Genomic DNA, 18,806 nt, shown 5'->3' on the forward strand with positions numbered 1-18,806 from the left:
GGGGAGACAGTACGAGGGCCAGATCCTGGGAGGACATAGGAGGGGAGACAGTACGAGGGCCAGATCCTGGGAGGACATAGGAGGGGAGACTGTACGAGGGCCAGATCCTGGGAGGACATAGGAGGGGAGACTGTACGAGGGCCAGATCCTGGGAGGACATAGGAGGGGAGACTGTACGAGGGCCAGATCCTGGGAGGACATAGGTGGGGAGACTGTACGAGGGCCAGATCCTGGGAGGACATAGGAGGGGAGACTGTACGAGGGCCAGATCCTGGGAGGACATAGGAGGGGAGACTGTACGAGGGCCAGATCCTGGGAGGACATAGGAGGGGAGACTGTACGAGGGCCAGATCCTGGGAGGACATAGGAGGGGAGACTGTACGAGGGCCAGATCCTGGGAGGACATAGGAGGGGAGACTGTACGAGGGCCAGATCCTGGGAGGACATAGGAGGGGAGACTGTACGAGGGCCACATACTGGGAGGACATAGGAGGGGAGACTGTACGAGGGCCACATACTGGGAGGACATAGGAGGGGAGACTGTACGAGGGCCAGACACTGGGAGGACATAGGAGGGGAGACTGTACGAGGGCCAGACACCGGGAGGACATAGGAGGGGAGACTGTACGAGGGCCAGACACCGGGAGGACATAGGAGGCGAGACTGTATGAGGGCCAGATACTGGGGTGGGCCATAAGAGGCGAGACTGTGCAAGGGCCAGGTACTGGGGAGGATGGGGGGGGGGGGGTCCCAAACACTTTAGCAGGCTCTTTGGACAGAACACCCAGAGCTGCAGACCTGGATATGATGGTGGTTGGCTGACGGACGTGCACGGCTGTGGAGCATAGGACAGCGGCACTCTCCACAGAGAGCCAGGCCGGAGGATGCCAGCTGTGCATAGCCCACAATGAGAAGGAAAAATCATGTGTAGCCAACAAACCATCTGTATGTTATGACCAAGGATCATTACTATGAGAGCGGAAAATATGAGCGAGCGACCATTGCCGCCTTGTCCAGTCATGCACCGAGACCCTTCTAATTCGGCAGCGTCCTCGTCATTGTGACATCACATACAGCCGCGTATCTGAGGTGACCTCTGACGACCATCGGCAGTGTCACCACCACCAGCTAGGGAGCTCAGTCTGAACACCGCTCACTTGTGCACCAGCCGCCTCTTGCTTTTATCCTTTAGCAGTGACATCGACATGTAGAGAGGGTTAAATATAAAGCTGCGACCCCTCACCGCCCGCAGCTTATCGGATTTGGGGCTAATTCCACAAGACACAAACGTTTAATGACTTTCCCGGTATCCATGTCAGGTGTAAGCCGCTTTCCTGGCTCCAGATGTTGCTGGGATCAGTAATTACCCGTCCGATCGCCCGTCCTGACCCCACGAGCCACAGATTCTCTCCAGATTGTCACCATAAGGATTTCACCATATTCTCTCATTTTTAAAGAGATGCAGATAAATAGTAAATATATGGCAGCGGTCTGTGTGACCCCGACATGACGGCACGAAGCAACAAACTCAGACTGTGGTGCTGACATCCCATAACACAGCCCCGAGAGGACCAACTCCGAGCCTGGCAGCTGCACCCACTGCCACACAGGGCAACACTCACATGTAAACAGCACCCGGCCGTCCCCGGCAACGCCACAAACATGGCCAATACCTGAACCCGGCCGTCCCCGAAAACGCCACAAACATGGCCAAAACCTAAACTCTGCCATCCCCGACAACGCCTCAAACATGACCAATACCTGAAGCCTGCCATCCCCGACAATGCTAAAAAAATGGCCAAAACCTGAATTCTGCCATCCCCGACAACCCCACAAACATGGCCAAAACCTAAACTCTGCCATCCCCGACAACGCCACAAACATGGCCAATACCTGAACCCGGCCATCCCCGACGCCACAAACATGGCCAATACCTGAACCCTGCCTTCGACAACGCCACAAACATGGACAATACCTGAACTCTGCCATCTCTGACAACGCCACAAACATGGCCAATACCTGAACTCTGAAATCTCCGACAACGCCACAAATATGGCCAATACCTGAACCCGGCCGTCCCCGACAAGACCACAAACATGGCCAATACCTGAACCCGGCCGTCCCCGACAACACCACAAACATGGCCAATACCTGAACCCGGCCGTCCCCGACAACACCACAAACATGGCCAAGACCTGAACTCGGCCATCCCCGACAACGCCACAAACATGACCAAGACCTGAACTGAGCCGTCCGTGACAATGCCAAAAACATGGCCAGACCTGAACCCACAGCAGCTGACATCTTTGAGTACAGAGGAAATACGACAATCCAGAAACTGTGGGGGAAACCTGTACCTCGAGTGTTGCCCAGAACCCAGACATCGGCATCAGTATCCTGTACGCAGAATGTCAGAACAGAAGCTCAGGCCCCATTACACAGGAGGACATGTCCCGCTGTGGAGATGCTTCTGACTCGCGCCTCGGGGAGCTCGTGGGATTGCGGCTGATGATCGCTCAGTGTCGAGGTGACAGGTACATGACATTTACATTTGTTGCTTCATTGAATTTTTCACATCAAAGTAAAAAAAATTGTATAAACATGAGAACAGTGAAACGTCTGCGACAATCACATAACATGTGAAAACGGCGACTGACTGCTGGGGGCGGGGAAGATGATGAGCAAGAGAGTCCAGGAGCGAGCGAGACCAGGAGCGAGAGAGCGAGCAACAGAGACCAGGAGCGAGCGAGCAACAGAGACCAGGAGCGAGCGAGCAAGAGACCAGGAGCGAGCGAGCAAGAGACCAGGAGCGAGCGAGCAACAGAGACCAGGAGCGAGCGAGCAACAGAGACCAGGAGCGAGCGAGCAACAGAGACCAGGAGCGAGCGAGCAACAGAGACCAGGAGCGAGCGAGCAACAGAGACCAGGAGCGAGCGAGCAACAGAGACCAGGAGCGAGCGAGCAACAGAGACCAGGAGCGAGCGAGCAACAGAGACCAGGAGCGAGCGAGCAACAGAGACCAGGAGCGAGCGAGCAACAGAGACCAGGAGCGAGCGAGCAACAGAGACCAGGAGCGAGCAACAGAGACCAGGAGCGAGCAACAGAGACCAGGAGCGAGCAACAGAGACCAGGAGCGAGCAACAGAGACCAGGAGCGAGCAACAGAGACCAGGAGCGAGCAACAGAGACCAGGAGCGAGCAACAGAGACCAGGAGCGAGCAACAGAGACCAGGAGCGAGCAACAGAGACCAGGAGCGAGCAACAGAGACCAGGAGCGAGCAAGAGAGACAAGGAGCGAGCAAGCGAGCAAGAGAGACCAGGAACGAGCAAGAGAGACCAGGAGCGAGCAAGGAGCAAGAGAGACCAGGAGCGAGCAAGAGAGACAGGAGCGAGCAAGACAGACCAGGAGCGAGCAAGACAGACCAGGAGCGAGCAGACAGCAGGAGCGAGCAAGACAGACCAGGAGCGAGCAAGACAGACCAGGAGCGAGCAACGACAGACCAGGAGCGAGCAAGACAGACCAGGAGCGAGCAAGACAGACCAGGAGCGAGCAAGACAGGCCAGGAGCGAGCAAGACAGACCAGGAGCGAGCAAGACAGGCCAGGAGCGAGCAAGACAGACCAGGAGCGAGCAAGACAGACCAGGAGCGAGCAAGACAGACAGGAGCGAGCAAGACAGACCAGGAGCGAGCAAGACAGACCAGGAGCGAGCAAGACAGACCAGGAGCGAGCAAGACAGACCAGGAGCGAGCAAGACAGACCAGGAGCGAGCAAGACAGACCAGGAGCGAGCAAGACAGACCAGGAGCGAGCAAGACAGACCAGGAGCGAGCAAGACAGACCAGGAGCGAGCAAGACAGACCAGGAGCGAGCAAGACAGACCAGGCAGAGCGAGCAAGACAGACCAGGAGCGACGCGAGCAAGACAGACCAGGAGCGAGCGAGCAAGACAGACCAGGAGCGAGCCAAGACAGACCAGGAGCGAGCGAGCAAGACAGACCAGGAGCGAGCGAGCAAGACAGACCAGGAGCGAGCGAGCAAGACAGACCAGGAGCGAGCGAGCAAGACAGACCAGGAGCGAGCGAGCAAGACAGACCAGGAGCGAGCGAGCAAGACAGACCAGGAGCGAGCGAGCAAGACAGACCAGGAGCGAGCGAGCAAGACAGACCAGGAGCGAGCGAGCAAGACAGACCAGGAGCGAGCGAGCAAGACAGACCAGGAGCGAGCGAGCAAGACAGACCAGGAGCGAGCGAGCAAGACAGACCAGGAGCGAGCGAGCAAGACAGACCAGGAGCGAGCGAGCAAGACAGACCAGGAGCGAGCGAGCAAGACAGACCAGGAGGCGAGCGAGCAAGACAGACCAGGAGCGAGCGAGCGAGCAAGACAGACCAGGAGCGATGCGAGCAAGACAGACCAGGAGCGAGCGAGCGAGCAAGACAGACCAGGAGCGAGCGCCGAGCGAGCAAGACAGACCAGGAGCTGCGAGCGAGCAAGACAGACCAGGCGAGCGCAGCGAGCGAGCGAGCAGACAGACCAGGAGCGAGCGAGCGAGCAAGACAGACCAGGAGCGAGCGAGCGAGCAAGACAGACCAGGAGCGAGCGAGCGAGCAAGACAGACCAGGAGCGAGCGAGCGAGCAAGACAGACCAGGAGCGAGCGAGCAAGACAGACCAGGAGCGAGCGAGCAAGACAGACCAGGAGCGAGCGAGCGAGCAAGACAGACCAGGAGCGAGCGAGCGAGCAAGACAGACCAGGAGCGAGCGAGCAAGACAGACCAGGAGCGAGCGAGCGAGCAAGACAGACCAGGAGCGAGCTGAGCGAGCAAGACAGACCAGGAGCGAGCGAGCGAGCAAGACAGACCAGGAGCGAGCGAGCGAGCAAGACAGACCAGGAGCGAGCGAGCGAGCAAGACAGACCAGGAAGCGAGCGAGCGAGCAAGACAGACCAGGAGCGAGCAAGACAGACCAGGAGCGAGCAAGACAGACCAGGAGCGAGCGAGCGAGCAAGACAGACCAGGAAGCGAGCGAGCGAGCAAGACAGACCAGGAGCGAGCGAGCAAGACAGACCAGCGAGCGAGCGAGCAAGACAGACCAGAGCGAGCGAGCGAGCAAGACAGACCAGGAGCGAGCAAGACAGACCAGGAGCGAGCGAGCAAGACAGACCAGGAGCGAGCAAGACAGACCAGGAGCGAGCAAGACAGACCAGGAGCGAGCAAGACAGACCAGGAGCGAGCAAGACAGACCAGGAGCGAGCAAGACAGACCAGGAGCGAGCAGCAAGACAGACCAGGAGCGAGCAAGACAGACCAGGAGCGAGCGAGCGACAAGACAGACCAGGAGCGAGCGAGCGAGCAAGACAGACCAGGAGCGACAGCGAGCGAGCAAGACAGACCAGGAGCGAGCAAGACAGACCAGGAGCGAGCGAGCAAGACAGACCAGGAGCGAGCGATCGAGCGAGCAAGACAGACCAGGACGCGAGCGAGCGAGCAAGACAGACCAGGAGCGAGCGAGCGAGCAAGACAGACCAGGAGCGAGCGAGCGAGCAAGACAGACCAGGAGCGAGCGAGCGAGCAAGACAGACAGGAGCGAGCGAGCGAGCAAGACAGACCAGGAGCGAGCAAGACAGACAGGAGCGAGCAAGACAGACCAGGAGCGAGCAAGACAGACCAGGAGCGAGCAAGACAGACCAGGAGCGAGCAAGACAGACCAGGAGCGAGCAAGACAGACCAGGAGCGAGCAAGACAGACCAGGAGCGAGCAAGACAGACCAGGAGCGAGCAAGACAGACCAGGAGCGAGCAAGACAGACCAGGAGCGAGCAAGACAGACCAGGAGCGAGCAAGACAGACCAGGAGCGAGCAAGACAGACCAGGAGCGAGCAAGACAGACCAGGAGCGAGCAAGACAGACCAGGAGCGAGCAAGACAGACCAGGAGCGAGCAAGACAGACCAGGAGCGAGCAAGACAGACCAGGAGCGAGCAAGACAGACCAGGAGCGAGCAAGACAGACCAGGAGCGAGCAAGACAGACCAGGAGCGAGCAAGACAGACCAGGAGCGAGCAGACGCGAGCAAGACAGACCAGGAGCGAGCGACGGAGCAAGACAGACCAGGAGCGAGCGAGCGAGCAAGACAGACCAGGAGCGAGCAAGACAGACCAGGAGCGAGCAAGACAGACCAGGAGCGAGCAAGACAGACCAGGAGCGAGCAAGACAGACCAGGAGCGAGCAAGACAGACCAGGAGCGAGCAAGACAGACCAGGAGCGAGCGAGCAAGACAGACCAGGAGGCGAAGGAGCGAGCGAGCAAGACAGACCAGGCGAGCGAGCGAGCAAGACAGACCAGGAGCGAGCGAGCAAGACAGACCAGGAAGCGAGCGAGCAAGACAGACCAGGAGCGAAGCGAGCAAGACAGACCAGGAGCGAGCGAGCAAGACAGACCGGAGCGAGCGAGCAAGACAGACCAGGAGCGAGCGAGCAAGACAGACCAGGAGCGAGCGAGCAAGACAGACCAGGAGCGAGCGAGCAAGACAGACCAGGACGCGAGCGAGCAAGACAGACCAGGAGCGAGCGAGCAAGACAGACCAGGAGCGAGCGAGCAAGACAGACCAGGAGCGAGCGAGCAAGACAGACCAGGAGCGAGCGAGCAAGACAGACCAGGAGCGAGCGAGCAAGACAGACCAGGAGCGAGCGAGCAAGACAGACCAGGAGCGAGCGAGCGAGCAAGACAGACCAGGAGCGAGCGAGCAAGACAGACAGGAGCGAGCGAGCAAGACAGACCAGGAGCGAGCGAGCAAGACAGACCAGGAGCGAGCGAGCAAGACAGACCAGGAGCGAGCGAGCAAGACAGACCAGGAGCGAGCGAGCAAGACAGACCAGGAGCGAGCGAGCAAGACAGACCAGGAGCGAGCGAGCAAGACAGACCAGGAGCGAGCGAGCAAGACAGACCAGGAGCGAGCGAGCAAGACAGACCAGGAGCGAGCGAGCAAGACAGACCAGGAGCGAGCGAGCAAGACAGACCAGGAGCGAGCGAGCAAGACAGACCAGGAGCGAGCGAGCAAGACAGACCAGGAGCGAGCGAGCAAGACAGACCAGGAGCGAGCGAGCAAGACAGACCAGGAGCGAGCGAGCAAGACAGACCAGGAGCGAGCGAGCAAGACAGACCAGGAGCGAGCGAGCAAGACAGACCAGGAGCGAGCGAGCAAGACAGACCAGGAGCGAGCGAGCAAGACAGACCAGGAGCGAGCAAGACAGACCAGGAGCGAGCAAGACAGACCAGGAGCGAGCAAGACAGACCAGGAGCGAGCAAGACAGACCAGGAGCGAGCAAGACAGACCAGGAGCGAGCAAGACAGACCAGGAGCGAGCAAGACAGACCAGGAGCGAGCAAGACAGACCAGGAGCGAGCAAGACAGACCAGGAGCGAGCAAGACAGACCAGGAGCGAGCAAGACAGACCAGGAGCGAGCAAGACAGACCAGGAGCGAGCAAGACAGACCAGGAGCGAGCAAGACAGACCAGGAGCGAGCAAGACAGACCAGGAGCGAGCAAGACAGACCAGGAGCGAGCAAGACAGACCAGGAGCGAGCAAGACAGACCAGGAGCGAGCAAGACAGACCAGGAGCGAGCAAGACAGACCAGGAGCGAGCAAGACAGACCAGGAGCGAGCAAGACAGACCAGGAGCGAGCAAGACAGACCAGGAGCGAGCAAGACAGACCAGGAGCGAGCAAGACAGACCAGGAGCGAGCAAGACAGACCAGGAGCGAGCAAGACAGACTAGGAGCGAGCAAGACAGACCAGGAGCGAGCAAGACAGACCAGGAGCGAGCAAGACAGACCAGGAGCGAGCAAGACAGACCAGGAGCGAGCAAGACAGACCAGGAGCGAGCAAGACAGACCAGGAGCGAGCGAGCACGACAGACCAGGAGCGAGCGAGCGAGCACGACAGACCAGGAGCGAGCGAGCGAGCAAGACAGACCAGGAGCGAGCGAGCGAGCAAGACAGACCAGGAGCGAGCGAGCGAGCAAGACAGACCAGGAGCGAGCGAGCGAGCAAGACAGACCAGGAGCGAGCGAGCGAGCAAGACAGACCAGGAGCGAGCAAGACAGACCAGGAGCGAGCGAGCGAGCAAGACAGACCAGGAGCGAGCGAGCGAGCAAGACAGACCAGGAGCGAGCGAGCGAGCAAGACAGACCAGGAGCGAGCGAGCGAGCAAGACAGACCAGGAGCGAGCAAGACAGACCAGGAGCGAGCGAGCGAGCAAGACAGACCAGGAGCGAGCAAGACAGACCAGGAGCGAGCGAGCGAGCAAGACAGACCAGGAGCGAGCGAGCGAGCAAGACAGACCAGGAGCGAGCGAGCAAGACAGACCAGGAGCGAGCGAGCGAGCAAGACAGACCAGGAGCGAGCGAGCAAGACAGACCAGGAGCGAGCGAGCAAGACAGACCAGGAGCGAGCAAGACAGACCAGGAGCGAGCAAGACAGACCAGGAGCGAGCAAGACAGACCAGGAGCGAGCAAGACAGACCAGGAGCGAGCAAGACAGACCAGGAGCGAGCAAGACAGACCAGGAGCGAGCAAGACAGACCAGGAGCGAGCAAGACAGACCAGGAGCGAGCAAGACAGACCAGGAGCGAGCAAGACAGACCAGGAGCGAGCAAGACAGACCAGGAGCGAGCAAGACAGACCAGGAGCGAGCAAGACAGACCAGGAGCGAGCGAGCAAGACAGACCAGGAGCGAGCGAGCGAGCAAGACAGACCAGGAGCGAGCGAGCGAGCAAGACAGACCAGGAGCGAGCAAGACAGACCAGGAGCGAGCAAGACAGACCACGAGCAAGCAAGACAGACCACGAGCGAGCGAGCAAGACAGACCACGAGCGAGCGAGCAAGACAGACCACGAGCGAGCGAGCAAGACAGACCACGAGCGAGCGAGCAAGACAGACCACGAGCGAGCGAGCAAGACAGACCACGAGCGAGCGAGCAAGACAGACCACGAGCGAGCGAGCAAGACAGACCACGAGCGAGCGAGCAAGACAGACCACGAGCGAGCGAGCAAGACAGACCACGAGCGAGCGAGCAAGACAGACCACGAGCGAGCAAGACAGACCACGAGCGAGCGAGCAAGACAGACCACGAGCGAGCGAGCAAGACAGACCACGAGCGAGCGAGCAAGACAGACCAGGAGCGAGCGAGCAAGACAGACCAGGAGCGAGCGAGCGAGCAAGACAGACCAGGAGCGAGCGAGCGAGCAAGACAGACCAGGAGCGAGCGAGCAAGACAGACCAGGAGCGAGCGAGCAAGAGAGCGAGCGAGTGAGCAAGACAGACCAGGAGCGAGCAAGACAGACCAGGAGCGAGCGAGCAAGAGAGCGAGCGAGCAAGAGAGACCAGGAGCGAGCGAGCAAGAGAGACCAGGAGCGAGCGAGCGAGCGAGCAAGAGAGACCAGGAGCGAGCGAGCAAGAGAGACCAGGAGCGAGCAAGAGAGACCAGGAGCGAGCGAGCGAGCAAGAGAGACCAGGAGCGAGCGAGCGAGCGAGCAAGAGAGACCAGGAGCGAGCGAGCAAGAGAGACCAGGAGCGAGCGAGCGAGCAAGAGAGACTAGGAGCGAGCGAGCAAGAGAGACCAGGAGCGAGCGAGCGAGCAAGAGAGACCAGGAGCGAGCAAGAGAGACCAGGAGCGAGCGAGCGAGACCACAAGCGAGCGAGCGAGACCGGGATTATGAGCGAGAGGACGAGAGCACGCGAGAGACCAGAAGCAAGAGAAAACGCGACCGTGAGCTCCCATCCATCATCTGATGAAAAGCGTCAAGGTCCTATCCATCACTAGTTACCATCCTTCCCCCGATAAGCATCACGGTCCTGTCCATCACTAATTTCCATCCATCCTCCGACAAGCGTCACGGTCCCGTCCATCACTAGTTCCCATCTATCCTCCAATGATAAGCGTCACGGTCCTGTCCATCACTAGTCCCAATCCATCCTCCGATGATAAGCATCACAGTCCCGTCCATCTCTAGTTTCCGTCCATCCTCCGAGAATAAGCGTCATGGTCCTGTCCATCACTAGTTTCCGTCCATCCTCCGAGAATAAGCGTCACGGTCCTGTCCATCACTAGTCCCCATCTATCCTCCGATGATAAGTGTCACAGTCCTGTCCTTCACTAGTCCCCATCTATCCTCCGATGATAAGCATCACGGTCCTGTCCATCACTAGTTCCCATCCTTGCCCCGATGATAAGCATCACGGTCCTGTCCATCACTAGTTCCCATCCTTGCCCCGATGATAAGCATCACAGTCCCGTCCGTCACTAGTTTCCGTCCATCCTCCGACAATAAGCGTCACGGTCCTGTCCATCACTAGTTCCAATCCATCCTCCGATGAGAAGCATCACGGTCCTGTCCATCACTAGTCCCCATCTATCCTCCGATGATAAGAGTCACGGTCCTGTCCATCACTAGTTCCCATCCCCCGATGATAAGTGTCGCTTCCATCATTATTGCACAGGAGAGCAGCTCTCTGGCAAGACAAGATTCTGCAGCGACCATGAGGCCGAAGACACAAAGAGGAGCCCCCCCGAGGACAGACCCCCTCCCCATACCTGAGACATCTGAGCCCCCCCAGGACAGACTCCCCTCCCCTCCCCTCCCCGTACCTGAGACACCTGAGCCCCCCCAGGACAGACCCCCTCCCCGTACCTGAGACATCTGAGGTCTGAAGTTGATATCCTTGAGGTCAATGGATCCAGGTGACAGGTTATGGAGCAGCTGGCAGAGCAGGACGCCATCCCGGAGAGCTTGGGCCAAGTCAAAGACCACCGCAGAGGGCCACACCACTCGGTGGTCCGGAGGCAGCACCTTACAGTCTATCAGCCAGCGGCCGCACTGCCGCCACTCCTCCATGCTGCCAGCACAATTCCTCCAGGGGCAGGTCACACGAGTGGGCACCGCATGGCACACAGGTCAGGCTGTACCGGAGGCTGCAGGCTCTCCACAGGGGGCACTTTGTAGCTGGAGGGTATTATGGGTGCTGCATTTATTAGGGGATGTTGTAATGAAAGACCACGGTGTCAGGGGCACGTATCCGGGGCGCAGGGTGTCGGGGGCGGCACGTATTAGGGGCACAGGGTGTCGAGGGAGGGGGCACGTTTCCGAGGCGCGGGGTGTCGGGGGGGGGGGCACGTATCCGGGGCGCAGGGTGTCGGGGGGGGGGCACGTATCCGGGGCGCAGGGTGCTGGAGGGGGCACGTATCCGGGGCGCAGGGTGCACGTATCCGGGGCGCAGAGTGTCGGAGGGTGCACGTATCCGGGGCGCAGAGTGTCGGAGGGAGCACGTATCCGGGGCGCAGAGTGTCGGGGGGGGGAAGGCACGTATCAGGGGCACAGGGTGTCGGGGGGACCCGTTTCCGGGGCGCAGGGTGTTGGGGGGCACGTATCAGAGGTGCAGAGTGTCAGGGTCACGTACTCAGGGTGTCGAAGGTTCGTATCTCAGATGCAGGTTGTCGGGGGCTCATATCCAGGGTGCAGGGTGTCGGGGTCACGTGTGGTGGGTGCAGGGTGTCAGGGGCACGTACGGTGGGTGTCAGGGGCACGTACGGTGGGTGTCAGGGGCACGTACGGTGGGTGTCAGGGGCACGTACGGTGGGTGTCAGGGGCACGTACGGTGGGTGTCAGGGGCACGTACGGTGGGTGTCAGGGGCACGTACGGTGGGTGTCAGGGGCACGTACGGTGGGTGCAGGGTGTCAGGGGCACGTACGGTGGGTGCAGGGTGTCAGGGGCACGTACGGTGGGTGCAGGGTGTCAGGGGCACGTACGGTGGGTGCAGGGTGTCAGGGGCACGTACGGTGGGTGCAGGGTGTCAGGGGCACGTACGGTGGGTGCAGGGTGTCAGGGGCACGTACGGTGGGTGCAGGGTGTCAGGGGCACGTACGGTGGGTGCAGGGTGTCAGTCAGGGGCACGTACGGTGGGTGCAGGGTGTCAGTCAGGGGCACGTACGGTGGGTGCAGGGTGTCAGTCAGGGGCACGTACGGTGGGTGCAGGGTGTCAGGGGCACGTACGGTGGGTGCAGGGTGTCAGGGGCACGTACGGTGGGTGCAGGGTGTCAGGGGCACGTACGGTGGGTGCAGGGTGTCAGGGGCACGTACGGTGGGTGCAGGGTGTCAGGGGCACGTACGGTGGGTGCAGGGTGTCAGGGGCACGTACGGTGGGTGCAGGGTGTCAGGGGCACGTATCGTGGGTGCAGGGTGTCAGGGGCACGTATGGTGGGTGCAGGGTGTCAGGGGCACGTATGGTGGGTGCAGGGTGTCAGGGGCACGTATGGTGGGTGCAGGGTGTCAGGGGCACGTATGGTGGGTGCAGGGTGTCAGGGGCACGTATGGTGGGTGCAGGGTGTCAGGGGCACGTATGGTGGGTGCAGGGTGTCAGGGGCACGTATGGTGGGTGCAGGGTGTCAGGGGCACGTATGGTGGGTGCAGGGTGTCAGGGGCACGTATGGTGGGTGCAGGATGTCAGGGGCACGTATGGTGGGTGCAGGGTGTCAGGAGCTCGTATCCGAGGTGCAGGGTGTCAAGGGCTCGTATCCAGGATGCAGAGAGCCGTGGGCTCGTATCCGTAGTGCAGGGTGTCGGGTGTACCCTGTCTGCCGATGTGTCGGGGTCCTATTGTCGGCAGGCCTCTGCTCCGGGCTCCCGCATTGTCCGCTCAGGGCTCGGTCCCGGCTCCTCTCGGCGCGGCCGCTGCTCTCTTCTCTCCCGGAGCTCGCGGCTCTGATTCAGTGCGCGACCTCGTGGACAGGCCGGGAGCGCGCACACAGGGAGAAGAGGGCGGGAGAAGCAGATGGGCGTAGCCAGAGCAGAAGGCAAGTGCTGGAGAGGGAGGCAGGAGATCGGGAGAAGAGGCCAAGAAATGAGGAGACGAGGCACAACTTTCACCAGACAGTCTGGAACACCACACCTCACGGACCAACATAGATGAGGGGGGGACGAGGCCTAGAGATGAGAAGAGGCCAAGATATGAGGAGGAGAAGAAGCCAATAGATGATGAGACGTGGCCAAGAGATGAGAGGGAGAAGAGGCCAAGAGATGAGAAGGAGAAGAGGCCAAGAGATGAGAAGGTGAGGAGGCCAAGAGATGAGAAGGAGAAGAGGCCAAGAGATGAGAAGGAGAAGAGGCCAAGAGATGAGAAGGAGAAGAGGCCAAGAGATAAGAAGGAGAAGAGGCCAAGAGATGAGTAGGAGAAGAGGCCAAGAGATGAGGAGAAGAAGTCCAAACATGAGGTGGAGAAGAAGCCAATAGATTGTGAGACAAAGCCAATAGATGAGGATAAGAGGCCAAGAGATGAGGAGAAGAGGCCAAGAGATGAGAAGGAGAAGAGGCCAAGAGATGAGAAGGAGAAGAGGCCAAGAGATGAGAAGGAGAAGAGGCCAAGAGATGAGAAGAAGAGGCCAAGAGAAGAGGCCAAGAGATGAGAAGGAGAAGAGGCCAAGAGATGAGAAGGTGAGGAGGCCAAGAGATGAGAAGGAGAAGAGGCCAAGAGATGAGAAGGAGAAGAGGCCAAGAGATGAGAAGGAGAAGAGGCCAAGAGATGATGAGACGTGGCCAAGAGATGAGAAGGAGAAGAAGCACAAACATGAGGTGGAGAAGAAGCCAATAGATGAGGAGACAAAGCCAATAGATGAGGAGGATAAGAGGCCAAGAGATGAGGAAGAGAAGAGGCCAAGAGATGAGAAGGAGAAGAGGCCAAGAGATGAGGAGAAGAGGCCAAGAGATGAGAAGCAGAAGAGGCCAAGAGATGAGAAGGAGAAGAGGCCAAGAGATGAGGAGGAGAAGAGGCCAAGAGATGAAGAGGAGAAGAAGCCAATAGATGATGACACGTGGCCAAGAGATGAAAAGGAGAAGAAGCCAATAGATGAGAAGAGGCCAAGAGATGAGGAAGAGAAGAGGCCAAGAGATGAGAAGAAGAGGTCAAGAGATGAGAAGAAGAGGCCAAGAGATGAGGAGGAGAAGAGGCCAAGAGATGAGGAGAAGAGGCCAAGAGATGAGGAGGAGAAGAGGCCAAGAGATGAGAAGGAGAAGAGGCCAAGAGATGAGAAGGAGAAGAGGCCAAGAGATGAGAAGGAGAAGAGGCCAAGAGATGAGACGGAGAAGAGGCCAAGAGATGAGAAGGAGAAGAGGCCAAGAGATGAGAAGGAGAAGAGGCCAAGAGATGAGAAGGAGAAGAGGCCAAGAGATGAGAAGGAGAAGAGGCCAAGAGATGAAGAGGAGAAGAAGCCAATAGATGATGAGACGTGGCCAAGAGATGAAAAGGAGAAGAAGCCAATAGATGATGAGACGTGGCCAAGAGATGAGGAGGAGAAGGAGCCCAAACATGAGGTGGAGAAGAAGCCAATAGATGAGGAGGAGAAGAGGCCAAGAGATGAGGAGGAGAAGAGGTCAAGAGATGAGAAGGAGAAGAGGCCAAGAGAATAGGAAAAGAAGAGGCCAAGAGATGAGAAGGAGAAGAGGCCGAAACATGAGGCGGAGAAGAAGCCAATAGATTAGGAGACAAAACCAAGAGATGAGGATGAGAAGAGGCCAATATATGAGGAGAAGAAATGGCCATACTTGAGGAGGAGAAGAGACCAATAGATTAGTAAAATAAGAGACTAAGAGATAAGGAGGAGAAGAGGTCAAAAGATGAGGAGGAGAAGCGGCCCAAAGATGAGGAGGAGGAGAGGCCAAGAGATGGAAAGTGGCCCAGAGATGAGGAGTAGAAGAGGCCAAGAGATGAGGAGGAGGAGAAGGTGCCAATAAATGAGAAGGATAAATGGACAAGAGATGAGGAGGAAAGAGGACCAGAGGAGAAGAGACCCAGAGATGAGGAGTAGAATTGGCCAAGAGATGAAGAGGAGAAGAGACCAAAAAATCAAAATGAGAAGATGCTCAAAGATCAAGAGGAAAAGAGGCCAAGAGATGAGGAGGAGAAATAGCCAAGAGAGGGGGAAAGGTGGGCAAGAGATTGTCACGATGACTATAGTAGAGCTGGGAACCAGGGTTCCTAGGCTGTCCCTGAAGCTAGGGGCCCCATGCTATCCCTAACTTCAGGGATACCCCTGATGGTGGAGAGGCCTGAGTCTCCTTCCTGGCCCTGCTCCTGATCTGATTCCCCCTCCCTCTTCCCCAGGGAGGGAGGGGACAGGAGTGTGATAAAACCCACAGGTAAAGACAGGCAGGGGAGTAATAAGCAGTTCAAGAGGAAAAACAAGAGCAGGAGAGAAGTAGAAAACAATGGGTAAACCGCACAACTGCAATGAGCACAACTTTCACCAGACAGTCTGGAACACCACACCTCACGGACCAACATAGACAAACTATATCTGGCATGGGTGCAAGGTTTCACCGACATAAATAGGAGGGGAGCAGATGTGATAGGCCTCCCCACAACACATGACCAAAGTAGCAAGCAGATCAGCAGAGATTAACTCTTGATAGTGTCGCACCCCAAGGCTATGGGGTACTCGGTCCCGGGCCTGGTTTAACTGGGAATGTGTCACGGGTGTAATGGCTGGAGCCCGGTTCCGTGACCCTGGGGGTCGCTTTTAAAAAGGGGGGATATTTACAGGGATGATTAATAAACATTTTGTCGTGACGCCACTTGCAGGTTGCAGCTATAGAGATGGAGCCGCCGCTGCACAGTGTCTCACTGCTGGGGCTGATGTTAATGGCAGTCTGGATGTTGCGGCCTACCGCAAGTAGGGCTACAGTCATGGCCAAAAGTTTTGAGAATGCTACAAATATTAATTTTTACAAAGTCTACTGCTTACGTTTTTCTAATGGCAATTTGCATATACTCCAGAATGTCATAAAGAGTGATCAGCTTAACAGCAATTACTTGCAAAGTCAATATTGGCTAAGAAAATGAACTTTAACCCCCAAAGCACATTTGAACATCATTGCATTCCTGCCTTAAAAGGAGCAGCTAACATTGTTTTAGTGATTGTTCCATTAACACAGGTGTGGGTGTTGATGAGGACAGGGCTGGCGATCAATCAGTCATGATTAACCCCATAGCGACGGCCTAACGTCTCAAGACGTCGGAAAAAACAGGGTACTTATTCTGTTCCGACGTCTTGAGACGTCAGGCCGGAAAAACCCTGTAGCGCCCCCCAGTGACGAAAAATCTCGGGGGTTTCAGCTACCGGGGGTAGCTGAGACCCCCCAGATTATGAATCGGGGTGTTTTTTATGCACCCCGTTAATGCGATCGCCGGTATACACCGTATACCGGCGACAACATAAAAAAAAAAAATGGCTGGTAAAATTTATTTATTTCTCATCTGACGTGATCAAACATGTCAGATGAGAAATAAATGTGAGCCCTTAGTGCCCCCAAAGCCCCCGGTACCGGAGAAATCCATCCAACCCCCCCCCCTCCGGAAAATCCAAGATGGCGCCGACGCGCGCTGAAAACTCCCGCCGCCGCCGCCTCTGCATTCATTTCCCTCCGATCTGAAATGATCAAACATTTCAGATCGGAGGGAAATGTCCCCCTCCTGACCTCTCCTCCGGTACACCGGAGCTCTTTGGTCCCTGGAGCCCCCTCCAGTTCTTCAGAGCCCCCCTCCGGAGCGTGCAAGATGGCGCCGACGCGCGCTGAAAACTGCCGCCGCCGGCTCTGCATTCATTTCCCTCCGATCTGAAATGATCAAACATTTCAGATCGGAGGGAAATGTCCTCCCCCTGACCCCTCCTCCGGTCCACCGGAGCCCTCTGGTCACCGGAGCCCCCTCCGGGTCTCCAGAGCCACCCCCCCTCCCCCGCATTCATTCTGCTCTTTCTGCCGCATGTGACACGTCACATGCGGCAGAAAGGTGTCCCCAGGTCCCCCCAGGTCCCACTAGGTCACCCCCCAGCCCCCGGTCATACGTTACCTGTCTGGTGATCCGTCCCGCGATCACGCCGCCTCCTTCTTGAATGCTGGCGGCGCATGCGCAGACAGCGGCTGTCAGCTGGATTCCTCCCCCGGTCCACAGTGGAGCAGCCTGTGCATCAGCGACGTCAGTCTTGCAGGGACGCTGACGTCGCTGATGCACAGGCTGCTCCACTGTGGACCGGGGGAGAGTGAGTGCAGTAATCAGCAGTCTCTCCATGTGAGGAGTGTGGTCCTCACATGGAGAGACTGCTGTTCCAGAAAATGGGGGGTACGTTCTGTGAGCGTGCCCCTCATATTCTGGAATGAGGTTACTGCAGGTCACTCTGCCCTAAGTTGGACCGGGGCAGTGTGAGTGCAGTTTCTCAGATTACTGCACCCACACTGCTCATGGAGAGCTTGCTCTTCCAGAAAATGGGGGATACGTTCCCTGAACGTGCCCCCCATATTCTAGAAGATCCAGAGTCGGCGTGGGACCTCACGGATTACAGCGGATTACAGCGACCGTAATTTCTTTATTTTCAATAAATTGGGGAAAGAGGAATGTTTCGGGGAGTTTTTTTTTCAAATAAATTTTTTTTTGTCTTTTTTTTTTGTCTATTACTTGACTGGGTTAGTGATGTCGGGTATCTGTTTAGATGCCGTGACATCACTAACCCCAGGGCTTGATGCCAGGTGACATTACAGCTGGTATCAACCCCATATATTACCCCGTCTGCCACCGCACCAGGGCGCGGGATGAGCTGGGGCGAAGCACCAGGATTGGCGCATCTAATGGATGCGCCACTTCTGGGGCGGCTGCGGCCTGCTATTTTTAGGCTGGGAAGAGTCCAATAACCATGGCTCTTCCCACCCTGAGAATACCAGACCCCAGCTGTCCGCTTCACCTTGGCTGGTGATCTAATTTGGGGGGGACCCCACGTTTTTTTTTTTTAAAAAAAAACGCCTGGGGAGCCCTCCAAATTGATCACCAGACAAGGTGAAGCTGTCAGCTGTGGTTTGCAGGCTACAGCTGTCTGCTTTACCCTAGCTGGCTATCAAAAATGGGGGGGACCCCACGTCGTTTATTTTAATTATTATTTTTTTGGGGGGCTAAATACAAGGCTAGGCACCCTTTAGTGCCACATGAAAGGCACTAAAGGGTGCCAGCTTAGAATATGCAGGGGGTGGGACGTTATATATGTTTGACATCTATCCATTCATCCATTGTAGCATTTTAGGCTGTGAACCCACAATCGGGATTTGCAGCGTTTTGGGCGCAGAGTGTTTTCCCTGTGTCCATAACGCTGCATTGTGCAGTAGAAGCACAGTGGAAGGATTTTTAGAAATCCCATGCCCAATGTGCTTGCCCAATGTGCTTCTTTTCTCCGCCACATAAACTGACCTGTGGCGCAGCTTCCCGAGCCTCAGCATGTCAATTTATGCTGCGGAGATGAGTGTTCTCTGCAGGTAGCATAGAGCTCCACAGCGGCCTGAACCCAAATCGTGGGCATGGGCAGCTGCGTTCTCCCGTGGACAACACTCACATCTCTGCAGGAGGCTGACACTGTGTACTAGACGCCGTGTCGCTGGCTCATGGCCACATAGCCTAAAAGTGAGACATTGGTTGCTACAGCAACATTTTTGTGAAGTACCTGTGGATTCAAAATGCTTATTATACTCCTGAATAAAATCCAGTTTCCAAAATGGGGTCACTTGTGGGGGTTTCTAATGTATAGGTACCCAAGGGGCCCTGCAAATGTGACATGGTGCCCGCAATTTATTTCAACTTTTCCAGAATTCAAATGGTGCTGCTTCCATTCCAAGCCCTCCCATTTATCCAAACAGAGGTTTTTGGCCACATGTGGGGTATCCCTGTGCTCATAAGACATTGGATAACAACCTGTTGGGGCCACGGTTTGTTGTTGTCTCTTGAAAAAGT

The 18,806-nt window shown here is 57.3% G+C and overlaps 2 protein-coding genes across 2 annotated transcripts in view; one reads left to right on the forward strand and one right to left on the reverse strand.

Moving 5' to 3' along the window:
* The window catches only part of VAV2 (vav guanine nucleotide exchange factor 2), a 71,066-nt gene extending 58,284 nt beyond the window's left edge, over positions 1 to 12,782 (reverse strand). The window contains 1 exon segment of the mRNA XM_075324323.1: positions 10,678 to 12,782. Within this exon segment, the coding sequence (XP_075180438.1) occupies positions 10,678 to 10,881 (204 nt within the window). The 5' untranslated portion in view covers positions 10,882 to 12,782.
* Positions 12,783 to 12,864: 82 nt separating this feature from the next.
* LOC142251486 (uncharacterized) lies at positions 12,865 to 16,291 on the forward strand. The gene has a single exon (XM_075324331.1). The coding sequence runs from the start codon at positions 13,295 to 13,297 to the stop codon at positions 14,444 to 14,446; it is 1,152 nt and encodes a 383-aa protein (XP_075180446.1). The 5' UTR covers positions 12,865 to 13,294; the 3' UTR covers positions 14,447 to 16,291.
* The last annotated feature ends 2,515 nt before the right edge of the window (positions 16,292 to 18,806 follow it).

Source organism: Anomaloglossus baeobatrachus, chromosome 9, assembly GCF_048569485.1.
Source record: "Anomaloglossus baeobatrachus isolate aAnoBae1 chromosome 9, aAnoBae1.hap1, whole genome shotgun sequence".
Lineage (NCBI taxonomy): Eukaryota > Metazoa > Chordata > Amphibia > Anura > Aromobatidae > Anomaloglossus > Anomaloglossus baeobatrachus.

Excerpts from the sequence above, each read along its gene's own strand:
- LOC142251486 (XM_075324331.1), top strand. The coding sequence starts at position 13,295 with ATGAGGATAAGAGGCCAAGAGATGAGGAGAAGAGGCCAAGAGATGAGA.